The following is a 15,069-nucleotide window of genomic DNA, read 5'->3' as shown; positions in this document are numbered from 1 at the left end:
ACATCATATCTTGTATACTTATTTATCCTCTTTTTCTTAAAATATGTATTACCTATAAACCCCTTTCTATACAAAGTTCAATCAAAGGGCTCCCATTATCATTTACACCTGGCACCCCAAACTTACCTACCACACCCTCTCTAAAAGTTCTCCTACTTTAGCATTCAGGTCCCCTACCACAATTACTCTCTCACTTGGTTCAAAGGCTCCTATACATTCACTTAACATCTCCCAAAATCCCTCTCTCTCCTCTGCATTCCTCTCTTCTCCAGGTGCATACACGCTTATTATGACCCATTTCTCGCATCCAACCTTTACTTTAATCCACATAATTCTTGAATTTACACATTCATATTCTCTTTTCTCCTTCCATAACTGATCATTTAACATTACTGCTACCCCTTCCTTTGCTCTAACTCTCTCAGATACTCCAGATTTAATCCCATTTATTTCCCCCCACTGAAACTCTCCTACCCCCTTCAGCTTTGTTTCGCTTAGGGCCAGGACATCCAACTTCTTTTCATTCATAACATCAGCAATCATCTGTTTCTTGTCATCCGCACTACGTCCACGCACATTTAAGCATCCCAGTTTTATAAAGTTTTTCTTCTCTTTTTTAGTAAATGTCTACAGGAGAAGGGGTTACTAACCCATTGCTCCCGGCATTTTAGTCGCCTCATACGACACGCATGGCTTACGGAGGAAAGATTCTTTTCCACTTCCCCATGGACAATAGAAGAAATAAAGAAGAACAAGAGCTATTTAGAAAAAGGAGAAAAACCTAGATGTATGTATATATATATGCATGTGCGTGTCTGTGAAGTGTGACCAAAGTGTAAGTAGGAGTAGCAAGATATCCCTGTTATCTAGCGTGTTTATGAGACAGAAAAAGAAACCAGCAATCCTACCATCATGCAAAACAGTTATAGGTTTTTGTTTCACAGTCATCTGGCAGGACGGTAGTACTTCCCTGGGTGGTTGCTGTCTACCAACCTACTACCTACATAAAAATTATATAAATTAAAATAAAAACGAGATAAAAAAAAGGTATATCGGCAACATCTCTGCAAGCGGCAGGACTCCATGTTGCTCTCAGGTGAGCATCCAGCACCAGCTTCGCAGCTTTATATCTCGGCAATTACTGACCCTAATTTTTTTTTGTCCTATTACACTCAAAAAGTTGCCCTCTTTAAAAAATTTTTTTTCGAAATATTTAGAGCGCTTGCAGTGAAAACGTAGATCTGCTTTTGGACAATTTAAAGGTTAAGTAGCATTTAAGTATAGGTTGACCACTGCTATTCTGGCATCATCAGGACCTGTAGGATACTGGAATAGTGATATTGCTGGATTACAGAGTGGTTAGGTTAGAATGCGATATTTACGCATTGGCGATTTCACCCTCTTTTCGCCCTATTTTTGGCCCATTGCATTGTTCCAATATACAAAACTCGTAGCTATTTCGCTAGTATTCATTTTATTCTGTTGATTGAGTACAAGAAACTGACCATTTACTTATTTCACCTACCAATGAAGTAGTCAAAAATCGGTAATTTTCCAATTTCACACAAATTTTCAGAGGTGCCAATTTCAAAATAGGATCCAGAATTAACAATTCAGACATTCCTGGCACTAAAATAACATTTTCTCTGTTCATTAGTCACGTCTCCAGGCCCCTCTTATATTACGCTTGCTTTCCATTTTGAATTTTTTTCACACAAAAAGTAGATTAACTGTTATGCAGACTACTGCATTATTGTACTAATTGTATAAATAATGTCAACCAATTTGTGATTGCATATTAGACCAGCCGGTTGGATGCGTTTTTGTTTACTTTTGAACATTGGCAAAAATTGAACATTTCCACTACATTGAGCTCAATTTCAAGGTACCCTCCATCATGAAACCAATCAAAATCATATCTCTTTCTGTAGTATATCTTCCATTCTGTCAATTGAGACCAAAAAAAATGAGAATACAACCATAGAAACCATACGAAAATACATGTACACTGCAAAGCCAGTTTTTCACGATAAATGTGGTCTATGTGTTTACTCATTATGCACTGCGTGCTGCAGGAATTTTTTTCTATAGTGCACACTTACCATGCAGACCTATTCTCTCGTATATATGCCCAAATTTACCCATCACAGCTTATGTGAGTGAGGTGAGCTCATGGCGACCGACAGTGCCTTCAGAGCCACCTCATCTTTTATGGACAATGTATTGTGTATGTGCTACACGACAAGAAGCATTTCTTTTATTTGTTGGAACCATGGCTAGGGCTAAAAGTGAGCAGGTTATAACAATAAATGGAGAAAAAGAAATTTTGAATGACTTGTGCAGCAAGTAGCACCACCAAACAGTAGCGGCAGGTTAGTGTGGTGACCCCGGAAATTTGAAATTATGCTAGCCGAAATTCGTGCCAGATTACTGATGGAACCGGGTTACTGATTGCAGGATTAGTGATGGCCGACCTGTATTAGGATTAGTCTGCCCGATATGATCCGGCATGATAGTGGCTTTCTTTATACGTACTTGACTATTTATAAAATGTGATCACACGTTGTAACCTTTGTAAAAAAAAAAAAAAAAAAAAAAAAAAAAGCCTTTGACTTTGAATAAAATAATCAAGGTACATTTCTTGATAATATTGACCAAACAGTCTTCTTAATATTATGCAGACAAACAAGAATTCTAGGAGAAAAAATCTAAAGAGAGTATTAATATTACTAAAGCTGATCACTGTTACACATATCAGGTTTCCTATATGATTTTTAATGGTAAACTATGGCAAATCATTAAAAGTGACAAGTTGAATTTTTTTTACAGTTATTAACCCTTTCAGGGTTGGCAGGCCCTCTCCTAAACTTGTTCTCAGGGTTGGAAATTTTTCAAAAAAAAAAAAAAAAAAATTCTTGTGAAATGGTAGAGAATCTCTTCTCAATCATAAGGCCACCAGAAGTAAGAAATTTGATGGAAAACTTACGGAATTATGCTATCGTGAAGTCAGTGGTCTCGACGATGTTTACGCATCGGTGATTTTGCCCACTTTGAGCCCTATTTTCGTCCAATTCCAATGTACCAGTCGACAAAAATCATAACTATTTTGCTAGAAATCCATTTTTTTCTATCGAATGAGTACAGGAAACCACCTATTTACCGATTTCAACTATCCAATAAAGTGGTCAGAAATTGGCAATTTTGCCAATTTCACACATTTCGAAAGATGCCAATTTCCAAATAGGGTCCAGAATAAATAAGACACACATTCCTGGCACTAAAATAACTTTTCCTCTGTTCATTAGTCACGTCCTCAGGCCTGTGTTACATTTCTTTTGCTTACCACTTTGAATTTTTATTCTCACAAAAAACAGAAGATTTACTGTTAATGCAGTCTACTGCATTAGTGTAGAAATTGTGTAGAGATGGTATAAATAATATCAGCGCATTTGTGAGAGAATATTAGACTCGCCAGTTGATGTGTATTGGATGCTTGGCTTGATTTGTTTACTTTTGAACTTTGGCAAAAATCGAACATTTCTGCTACATTGAGCTTAATTTAAAGGTCCTTTTCTTTGTGAAACCAATCAACATCATCTCAATTTCTGTAATATGTCTTCTATTCTATAAAATGAGACCAGGAAAACTAGAATGCAACCATAAATAGCATACGAAAATACACTGCAAAGTTGCTGTTTTAAACCAAAAACACGGTCGGAGTTTTTTTTTCTGATTATGCACTGTGCGCTGCAGGATTTTTTTTTATACTTCGCACATTGACCACATAGACCCATTCTTTCATATGTAGGCCTACCAGCTTTCTCTCGCTGGATTTGAAGGCGGTAGAATTTATGCATACTAGTACGACACCAACCCTGGCATGCAAGCCGTACTAGCATGGCACCAACCTTGAAAGGGTTAAGCTTTAGCTTCTAGTTCTGTGTGTGTGTGTGTGTGTGTGTGTGTGTGTGTGTGTGTGTGTGTGTGTGTGTGTGTGTGTGTGTGTGTGTGTGTGTGTGTGTGTGTGTGTGTGTGTGTATGTGTATGTATGTATATGGATGTGAAGCTTGGGTGGTAAATGCAGCAGCGAGGAGACGGTTGGAGGCAGTGGAGATGTCCTGTCTAAGGGCAATGTGTGGTGTAAATATTATGCAGAAAATTCGGAGTGTGGAAATTAGGAGAAGGTGTGGAGTTAATAAAAGCATTAGTCAGAGGGCAGAAGAGGGGTTGTTGAGGTGGTTTGGTCATTTAGAGAGAATGGATCAAAGTAGAATGACATGGAAAGCATATAAATCTATAGGGGAAGGAAAGAGGGGTAGGGGTCGTCCTCGAAAGGGTTGGAAAGAGGGGGTAAAGGAGGTTTTGTGGGTGAGGGGCTTGGACTTCCAGCAAGCGTGCATGAGCGTGTTAGATAGGAGTGAATGGAGACGAATGATACTTGGGACCTGACGATCTGTTGGAGTGTGAGCAGGGTAATATTTAGTGAAGGGATTCAGGGAAACCGGTTATTTTCATATAGTCGGACTTGAGTCCTGGAAATGGGAAGTACAATGCCTGCACTTTAAAGGAGGGGTTTGGGATATTGGCAGTTTGGAGGGATATGTTGTGTATCTCTATACGTATATGCTTCTAAACTGTTATATTCTGAGCACCTCTGCAAAAGCAGTGATAGTGTGTGAGTGTGGTGAAAGTGTTGAATGATGATGAAAGTATTTTCTTTTTGGGGATTTTCTTTCTTTTTTTTTGGGTCACCCTGCCTCGGTGGGAGACGACCGACTTGTTGAAAAAAAAAAAAAAAATAAATATATATATATATATATATAAATAAAGTTTTATTATACATTTCTTCTGTGGTAAAGTATGGCAGGCTATTAGCAGTGAAGAGTTTAATATATTTTTCTTTTTTATTCAGCTCATGTTTCAAGTTCTGTATAAATAAAGATTCCGACAATCTAAGGTTAAGTGAGTTAGAGCATTTATTCAAAGTTTTAAAATCGCTTGAATATAATGGGTGATTTAAGGCAAATTTCAAAGTGAAATAGGCAAGCAAAAGGAAGACCAGTTCTGCGAGACAGAACTGGTCTGTTCTTTGTGGTATATTGGTATTTTTTTTTATGAAACTTCCAAATCAGAATGTGTGAGTATAAAAGTGTCTTGAACAACTGATCTTTTGACTCGCCCATCTCACTCTAGCACCATTGAGCAGAATAGTGGTTGTTTGGGAGTTTGGTTGAGAATAGGATATTTATAGTAGTTTATGCATTAACGGAAGCTGGCCACAGTTTTCTGGTGTTGCAGATATTCGATTGAGCTCAGGATCAATTGTGTTTCCATATATCAAAAGTTAACTAATTGTAAGTTGAAACATTTATAACCATTTATGTTGCAAACTTGTCATAATGTGATGTTCTTTATGGTCAGTGGACTGTTAATTTAGTGTAGCTCCCAGTAGTTGGGGAAAAAAAAAATCGGTACATGGTCTGTGGCAGTGCAGTTGTAATAGCAAAACTAAAGAGGTTTGGATTATTGCAATTTTTGGTAGTTTCAGTGATTATTTTTGCTTGAATTTATAAGCAACTACTTTTTTATTTAATGCTCACTCGTATTAAGTGATTTCTTAGTTTCCTCTACAGCAAATAAATTGTCAAAATTCTCCTTTTACATTTTCTTTTCATTATAGAGTTAATGCTGCATTTTTTGTTTTAAGAAAATAGTTGATTTATATATCGGCTGCTTCACAATAATTCAGATTGGTTTTGATATATTATTGAGCTTGAGTAGCAAAAAACTATTTCCACTTGATGTTGGTTTAGATAATGTGCGTGTGACTTAGACATTATTCTCGTTTTGTTTATAGTGAAGTTTAGTTTAGTAATTATTTCTGTACCAATGTAGTTCTTGCATCCTTCATGTGAAGGAAGCTTGATCCTTTTCAAAATTAATAAATCGTGAAGCCTTTACTATTCAGATTGTATTTTCCTGGTTTCAATTTTTTTTCTTGTTTTACCATTCATTGCTTAGATTTTGCTTTCTGTTTGTGCTTAGCATGTGATATTCTTAGTAATTCAGTTTTAACAATGCTACCTTACTGTACAAGCTCAAAATTAATGAAGAAATTTTTCATAATTTATCTTTTAGGTGTATAGCATTTCCACTGTCAAATGATAATTGTGTAGCATTCACCAGTGTGAATACGATGCATGTGTGTAAGTATGTAACAGAATGATACATTTGAAAATCTCATTCTGTAAATTGTTTTAAACCCCTTATTGTAGAATACTTTTAGTAATTTTGAGGCTATAAGAAATGATTTCTCCATGGGGAAGCGAAACAGAATTCTTCCTTTGTAAGTCATGCACGTCATAGTGGTGACTAAAATGCCAGGAGCAAAGGGCTAGTAACCCCTTCTCCTGTACATGTTACTAAATTTAAAAGGAGAAACTTGTTTTTCATTTTGGGTCATCCTGCCTCAGTGGGATACTGCCAGTTTGTTGAAAGACGAAGAAGAATTGATTATGAATTTCTTAATTGTTTTGCAGTGGAGCTAAAGATGACAAAGATACAGAAACAAGTGATGACAAAGAAAATGCAGAGGAAATGGATACTGCTGAGAATGATGAAGAAAAGGAACTGAAAACCAAGAAGGTACATTTCATTATGGTTTGCTTAAGAGTTTTAATATTTTGTTTTATACCTAGCCAAATGTTTTCAAATAATCTTACATTTGCATGTTCAGATTCTCTTATTATAAGCATGCCTTGTCTACCCTGTCAATTCCTCTGAGTATTTTGTATATGTTATCTCTCCATTTCTTCTGTCTTCTAGTGTTAGATTAAATTTCATTAGAATCTCCTCATAGTTTGTACCTCTTTGCTTTGGAACAAGCCTCATTACATCTGCTCCTTATTTAGTTGTTTAATGTGCTTTTACAGGTGTGGATTCTATTCTTGTTCTGTATACTCTTTAAGATGGGCCTGGCATATGTTGCATAATGGGCCCATAAGAACCACAATTCCTAGATGGGCATTAGGTTCATAGGTTATTCATTTGATAGGAGCATCTAGGAATTCCAGGTTTTTCTCTTTGAGGTCTGCCCTCTGTTCTGCAGGTCTACACTCAATGTCCAGTCATCTTGCCCCCTTCCTCAGTCTTTATAACCTTCTGTTTGCTAGGGTTGAATTCACTCAACCACTTACCTGCACAGTCTTGCAGTTTGTTCAAATCTATTTGGAGTCTTTAACATTCACCTATTTATTCTTTAGCTCTAATTCAGCAAACAGGAATACATCTAAGTCAATTCTATCGGGAATGTACTGGTTGTAATACTGATCCTTGTAGAACCATCCTAGTTACTCTCTCATTCTGACATCTTTGCCTTGAGAGTCACTCTGTTTGCTTCCCCATGTATTTTTTGATCCACCAGAGTACGTACATTATTATTTAATGGCTGCCCTTTCAGGTTTTACCCGAGCCATCTCTGTACCCATGGTGGTTATTATTTTCGAAACCATTTCTGTGTGTTCTACCACACTCCTGATAATCTTCTCAATTATTTTGCAAGGTTAGCATGTCAGAGAAACTAGTCTAGAGTTCATATCTTTCTAATTTCATCAACATTGAGACTTACATTTTCCGTCTTCCAGATCTCTGGCAACTGTCCTTTATCTTTACCTTTGATATACCTTTGAAGAGCTTCGAGAGTTTAACTACTCTTGGAGCCCGGCCATGGGCCAGGCTCGTCTGGTGCTTGCCTGATTAACCAGGCTGTTGCTGCTGGAGGCCTGCTGCCCCACATCCAACACAGCCTAGTTGATCTGGTGAAGATACTTGTCCAGTTTCTTCTTGAAAGCTTCTACACTTGTTCCAGCCATGTTTTCATATCTTCTGGTAAGATGTTGAATAGTCTGGGACACCAGATGTTGATAGTGTTCCCTTATTGTCCTCACTGCACCCCTGCTCCTCACTGGGTTTATTTTACACTCCCTCTCATATCTCTCACTCCAGTATGTTATGGCAGTGTGCAGATTTGAGACCAGGCCCTCAAGTACTTTCCAGGTATATATTGTGTATCTCTCTCTCCTCCGCTCCAAGGAGTACATGTTCAAGACTTGAAGGCGTTCCCAGTAATTTAGGTGCTTTACTGGCTCACTGTGAGCCGTAAACGATCTATTCGTTTCAGCCCTGATATTTCTCCTGCTCTGAATGAGGCCATGAGCACTGAGCAGTACTCTAAATGAGGGAGCACTAGCTATTTGAAGAATGTCACCATTGGCATTATTACCCTTGTTTTCAAAGTTCTCAATACCCACCCAGTCATCTTCCTGGCTATTATGATCTTTTTTTTTTTTTTTCCAACAAGTCGGCTATCTCCCACCGAAGCAAGGTGACCCAAAAAGAAAGAAAATTCCCAAAAAGAAAATACGTAGTCATTCAACACTTTCACCTCACTCATACACAATCACTGTTTTTGCAGGGGTGCCCAGAACACAACACTTCAGAAGCATATATGCATGAAGGTATACAACATCTCTCCAAACTGCCAATATCCCAAACCCCTCCTTTGAAGTGCAGGCATTGTACTTCCCATTTCCAGTACTCAAGTCTGACTATATAAAAATAACCGGATTACCTGAATCCCTTTTCCTGGTATACTCGGTAAACTTGTTCCCCTATAATTTTTACAATCTCTTTTGTCCCCCTTCCCTTTATATAGAGGAAATATACATGCTCTCTGCCAATCCCTAGGTACGTTCCCCTCTTTCGTCCATTTATTAAACAAAAATACCAACCACTCCAACACTACATCATCCCCCCGCTTTTAATATTTCTTTCATGATCCCGCCAGTTCCAGCTGCTTTACCCCCTTTTATTCTACGTAATGCCTCGCACACTTCCCCCAGACTCGCATCCTGCTCGTCTTCACTCCTGAAAGATGTTACACCTCCCTGGCCAGTGCATGAAATTACTGCCTCCCTTTCTTCATCAGCATTTAAAAGTTCCTCAAAATATTCCCGCCATCTACCCAATACCTCCAGCTTCCCATCTTCTAACTCCCTACTCTGTGTTTTAACTGACACATTCATTCGTTCCCTAGGCTTTCTTAGCCCCTTGACTGTCGCAACCCCAAATCCTGAGGTGTCTCCTGGTGTTGCAAAAAAAAAAAAAAAAGAAAACACACACACACACACACACACACACACAAAAAATTCTTATGAAATCATAGAGAATATTTTCCCGATTGTAATGACACCAAAAGAACAAAATTTGATGGGAAACTGATGGAATTACGCTCTCGCGAAGTTAGCGACCTCGGCAATCTTTATGAATCGGCGATTTCGCCCACTTTGAGCCCTATTTTCGGCTAATTCCATTGTTCCAGTCGACTAAACTCGTAGCTATTTCTTTAGAACTCCATTTTTTTTCTATCGATTGAGTACAAGAAACTGCCCATTTACCGATTTCAACTACCCAATAACATTGTCAGAAATTTGTAATTTGGCCAGTTTCACGAAAATTAAAAAAAATGACAGTTTCAAAATAGGGGTCAGAATGAACAATGCTGACATTCTTGGCTCAAAAATAACATTTTCTTTGTTCATCAGTCATGTCTCCAGGCCCCTCTGATATTACTCTTGCTTTCTATTTTGAATTTTTATTTAAACAAAAAGTAGAAGATTTACTGTTATGCAGACTACTGCAATATTGTAATAATTATATAAATAATGTCAACCCAATCATGAGTGCATATTAGAATGGCTAGTTGGACATTTATTGGAAAATGACATCATTTGTTTTCTTTTGAACATCGGCAAAAATCAAACATTTCCCCTATTTTGAGCTCCATTTCAAGGTTCTTTTCATAGTAAAACCAATCAAAATCACCTCTATTTCTATAATATGTTTCCCATTCTATCAAATGAGACCAAGAAAACGAGAATACAACCATAAATACTATACAAAAATAGACCACAAATTCAGCATTTTAATTAAAAAAAGCACTGAGTTTTTTTTCTCATTATGCACTGCGTGCTACAGGATTTTTTTTATAAGGTGCACACTGACGACACAGACCCATTCTCTCACATGTGGGCCTACCAGCTTTCTCCTGCTTGATTTGAAGCCGCTAGAATTTATGAGTATACGCCAAACACGATGGCTTGTAAGATATATATATACGACCAAAACAGTCAAAGGGTTAACTTGTTTATCTCGCTCCAAAATTTTTTCTTATTTTCCTCAAATTTTCTTGACACTGCCTCTCCCACTCTGTCATCTGCTCTCATTTTACACACTCTTACCCCACTCTTCACCTTTCTTATACTCTCCATATACTCTGCTCTTATAACACTTCTTTGTAAAAACCTTTCATAAGCTGCCTTTTTCTCTTTTATCACACCCTTTGCTTCATCATTCCACCAATCACTCCTCTTTCCTCCAGCACCCACCCTCCTATAGCCACGAACTTCTGCCCCACATTCTAATGCTGCATTTTTAAAACTATTCCAACCCCCCCTCCCCCCCCCCCACTACTCATACTTGCACCAGCCCACCTTTCTGCCAATAGTTGCTTATATCTCACCCTAACTTCCTCCTCCCTTAGTTTATACACTTTCACCTTTCTCTTACTTGCTGGTGCCATTTTTCCTTTTGTCCCATCTGCCTCTTTCTCTAACTGTAGCTACAACTAAATAATGATCCGATATATCAGTTGCCCCTTTATAAACATGTACATCCTGAAGCCTACCCATTAACCTTTCATCCACCAATACATAATCTAACAATCTACTTTCATTATGTGCTATATCATACCTTGTATACTTATTATCCTCTTTTTCATAAAATATGTTACTTATTACCAAACCTCTTTCTGTACATAGCTCAGTTAAAAGCTTCCCATTTTCATTTACCCCTGGCATCTCAAATTTACCTGCTACTACCTCCGCAACATTTTTACCCACTTTAGCACTGAGATCCCCAACCACAAGTACTCTGCTTTAGCACTGAGATCCCCAACCACAAGTACTCTTTACTTTAGCACTGAGATCCCCAACCACAAGTACTCTTTCACTTCATCTTATGTTCCTTAAAAGAAAGGTCAGCTGAGATAATATTCCCAGGTCTTTTACATGTTTCTTTCGTTCTGTTTGGTGACCCTATTGAGTTTTGTATATAGTTTTCCTTTTGAGTTCTTCATTCTTTCCATACCTAAGCAGCTAGAACTTATCACCATTGAACGTGATGTTCTCCACTGCCCACTGGAAAACAGTGCTTATGTCTTCCTGTAATGTTTTAGTGTCCTCTGCTGTAGTGACTTCATGCTTTTTTTTAGTGTCATCTGCAAATGATGATACAAAAATGTGACGGGTGTTATTATCTGTATCTGCTATGAGGATGAGAAACAGCAGTGGTGCCAGGACAGTGCTTTTAGGCACTGAGCTTTTGACCTTGCTGATGCTGGAACTTGCTCTGTTTTCTACTACTTTGTGTTGTGTGTGTTAGGAACCCGAAAATCCTTCTGCCTACCTTCCCCGTAATGCCCATGGCCCTCAATTTGTGCGCTGTCGCTCCATGATCGCATTTCTCAAATGCCTTTGCAAAATCTGCGTAAACCACATCTGCATTTTGGTCATCTTCCAATGCCTCTGTAATTCTGTCATAATGGTTCAGCAGCTGTGACAGGTCTGATCGTCCTGCTCTAAAACCATGCTGGTTCAGGTTACGCTGGTTGTACTGGTCCATGAAATTTGTAGTCTGCCGTCTCATCGCTCATTGAAGATTTTTTTGTGAGAAGTTAGGGCTACTGGTCTGTAATTTTTAGCTAGTGCTCTACTACCTCCCTTATGCAAAGGAGCTATGTCTGCACTCTTTAAGACCTCCGGTATTTCACCTAGGTCTAAGCTCTTCCTCCAGAGAATACTGAGGGCTAGTGGTACTTTGCACTTCTTTATAAATAGATCATTCCATGAATCTGGTCTAGGTGCTGAGGGAGTGGGCATGTTGTCCATTTCTTTTTTGAAATCTATGGGATTTGTACTAATGTCGGTTAGTTGGTCTGTGCTGTCTTCTGCTGGAGTGAAAAATATATCTGCATATTCTACCTTGCTGTCATTTAGTGGGTTGCTGATACTGACTCGTACTGTTCTTTTAGGATTTCACTCATTTCCTGTTCGTCAGTATACAAATCTCCTCTCAATAATGGTCCAATTCTACAAGTAGTTTTTAGCATGGATTTTGCATAGGAATAGAAATATTTTAGGTTTCTTGGAATATCCTATATGGCCCTTTGTTCCCTTTGTACTTCTTCTGTTAGGTATGACATGCTAAGTGTTTGCTCAAATTCAGTGATCTCTCGGCTAAGCCTGTCTTTCCTCTGTTGCAGTATATTCATGGTTTTAAGGAATTCAGTAACCTGTTTTCTTTTTTTGTACCATCTCCTATGCTCTATATCTGATCTGGGTTTCCTCAGTGGTACATGCTTCATACATACCTTGCATGCTTCTGTATTCCGCTTCTCTAGACACTGGTGGGGATTTAGGGCACTTATGTCTAATTCCCAGGTTATGTCTGATAGCTCTTGGTTTATTTTTTCTAGTCAGTTCTATGGTTATTAAAATTAAACTTACTGAACATACCATCTCCAACATTAGTCATGCAGGTCCCTAACCCTGAGTTTATACTCATTTGTACTTCTGTGATGTTGTGATCAGAGTATGTTGTTTTTGTACCTGTTACGTATTTGATTAGCTTCTCGTTGTTGTGAATATCAAATCCAGGGTGTTTTCATTTCTAGTGGGATCAGTTATCTGTTGGTTCAATGAGTACTTTTCACAAAGCATCATTAGTTCCCTGGTATGTGCTTGTTGAGCCAGGGTGCTTCCCGGAGATATTTCTGGTATAACATTGCATTGCGCTATTTTACATGTGGGAGATTAAAATCTCCAAGGATTAAAATATTTGGTGTGAGATTTTCTAGCCTATCCAGATAGCTATCGATCTTCCTTAACTGATCTGTGAATTCCTCAGCAGTTGCTGATGGTGGTTTGTATATGGGATAATTACCAGATTCCTATTTTCACCTTTGAGGCCTAGGATTCCTACTACATCATTTGAAGAGTTGGGCCCAGACTTCTGTGCAACAGAAAGTATCTCTTACATAGCCCTACTCATCCTTGTGACCTATTAATTCTATCACATCGCTGCATGTTATAGTTTTCTGTTCCTATCTCTCCATCCAAAACATCCTTAGTGTGTTTCTGTAACTGCCCCAAACATGGTAGTTGCTTTAATAGGAGCCCACTGACGTAACTAACTTTGTCATTTTTATTTGATTTCAGGCCCTGAATGTTTGCAAATATGAAGCAGGAATTGCCATTTGAGATGTTTCATTTTGCTTTGTGTTTAGTATCACTGGTGATGTACTACCTGGTATGGCCCCTGGAGTACATACCCTTAGTTTCTACAGTACTGACTTTGCCTGATTGTTTATGTGGCCCTGTTGGGCTGATGCCTGGTTTGGTATGTCCCATTTTGCTGCCCATCTGTGTCCCCTGGAAAGAGGGTAGGGCTGGAGGAAGAGGGGAACCCTGGGAGGTGGGGATCTGTGGAAAGAGGGTAGGTGTGGGTGCACGTGGGGGAAATACCCTTCCCTCTGGTTGGGGGTGGTCGGAGGAGAGAGGTTTGGGGTGGGTGTGGGGATGGCCTTCACAATGGGTGCGAGGGGATCGGTGGTAAGAGGTTAACCCTTTGAGGGCCCGTCCCATAGATCTACGGCATTGAAGTCAGGGTCCAAGCTGTAGATCTGTACGTCATGAGCTCAGCTCACTCAGATAAGCTGTGAGCGGTAAATTTGGGCCTAGATATGAGAGAATACATCTATGTGGTAAGTGTGCACCACACAAAGCAAATCCTGGAGCACGCAGTGCATAATGAGGGGAAAAACTGCGACCGTAATTTTGGATTGAAACTGATTTTGCAGTGTCTTTTTGTATGTTTTTACAGTTATGTTCATGATTTCTTGGTTTCATTTGATAGAGTGGAGGATATATTACAGAAATAGAAATGATTTTTATTAGTTTTAGTAATGAAAATGGCTTGAAACTGAGCTCAAAGTAGCGGAAATGTTTAATTTTTGCTGATGTTCAAGAGTAAACAAATGACATCACACGTCTAATACTACACAGCTGGTGGACCCTGTATGCGTTCACAAATGTGCTGTTATTATTTATACAATTATCACAACATTGCATAACAGTAAATCTTCCATTTTTTGGTGTGAATAAAAAATCAAAATGGAATTCTTTTGTAAAGCTTGAAAACATAATTAATGAACAGAGGAAATGTTAGTTTGGTGCCAGGAATGCCTGCATTGATTACCCTGGACCCTATTTTGAAATTGGAATATTTTGAACTGTGTTATATTGGCCAAATTAGCAACTTCTGATCACTTTATTGGATAGTTGAAACAGTTGACTGGGTGATTTCTTGTGCTCAATTGATAAAATGGAAGTAATACTAGCAAAATAGCTGAGAATTTGGTCAGCTGGAATAATGTGAATGGGAGTCAAAGTTGGCAAAATTGCCGATGCATAAATATCGCTGACGCATCAAAATTTGCAAGAGTGTAATTTCGTCAAGTTTCCATCAAATTTTGTACTTTTTGTTTTATTACTTTGAGAAAAAGATTCTCTACCATTTCGTAAGATTTTTTTTATTTATTTTTTTTTTTTTAATTCTTGGACCCTTGCTGTCACTCTGAGATTTGGCCTCTGGGCCCTCAAAGGGTTAAGGGAGGGACATTTCACATGGTAAGGGCATTTGACTTCTCGTCTATGCCCCTTATCACTTGTTTTATTAATTATGCTACAATTTAATACTCATCTGGTTGTTTATTTCCACTTCTCTATCCACTTCTGGCAATAATTAGCTAGTGCCACTTATACTTTGTTCCTATATAATCATGCCATATATTGTACACTATGCACTGGGGATTAATGAAGATTACTCTTAGCCTCAATTTCAGTTCACTATATCGCTGCCCATTCATATCCTCATCCCTCGTTATAGTACTTG

General features: G+C 38.4%; 1 protein-coding gene across 2 annotated transcripts in view; it reads left to right on the top strand.

Annotated features, from left to right (window-relative positions):
• Positions 1-15,069, top strand: part of LOC128693601 (zinc finger protein on ecdysone puffs) — a gene marked incomplete at its 3' end in the record, with an annotated part of 206,026 nt that overhangs the window by 147,177 nt on the left and 43,780 nt on the right. For both annotated transcript variants that reach the window (XM_053783400.2, XM_053783399.2), the window contains 1 exon segment: positions 6,540-6,645. In XM_053783400.2, the coding sequence (XP_053639375.2) occupies positions 6,540-6,645 (106 nt within the window).

Source organism: Cherax quadricarinatus, chromosome 2 (genome assembly GCF_038502225.1).
Source record: "Cherax quadricarinatus isolate ZL_2023a chromosome 2, ASM3850222v1, whole genome shotgun sequence".
NCBI classification, from domain to species: Eukaryota; Metazoa; Arthropoda; class Malacostraca; order Decapoda; family Parastacidae; genus Cherax; species Cherax quadricarinatus.
Note: the sequence above shows the minus strand (reverse complement) of the source record. Positions and strands in the feature narration are given on the sequence as shown.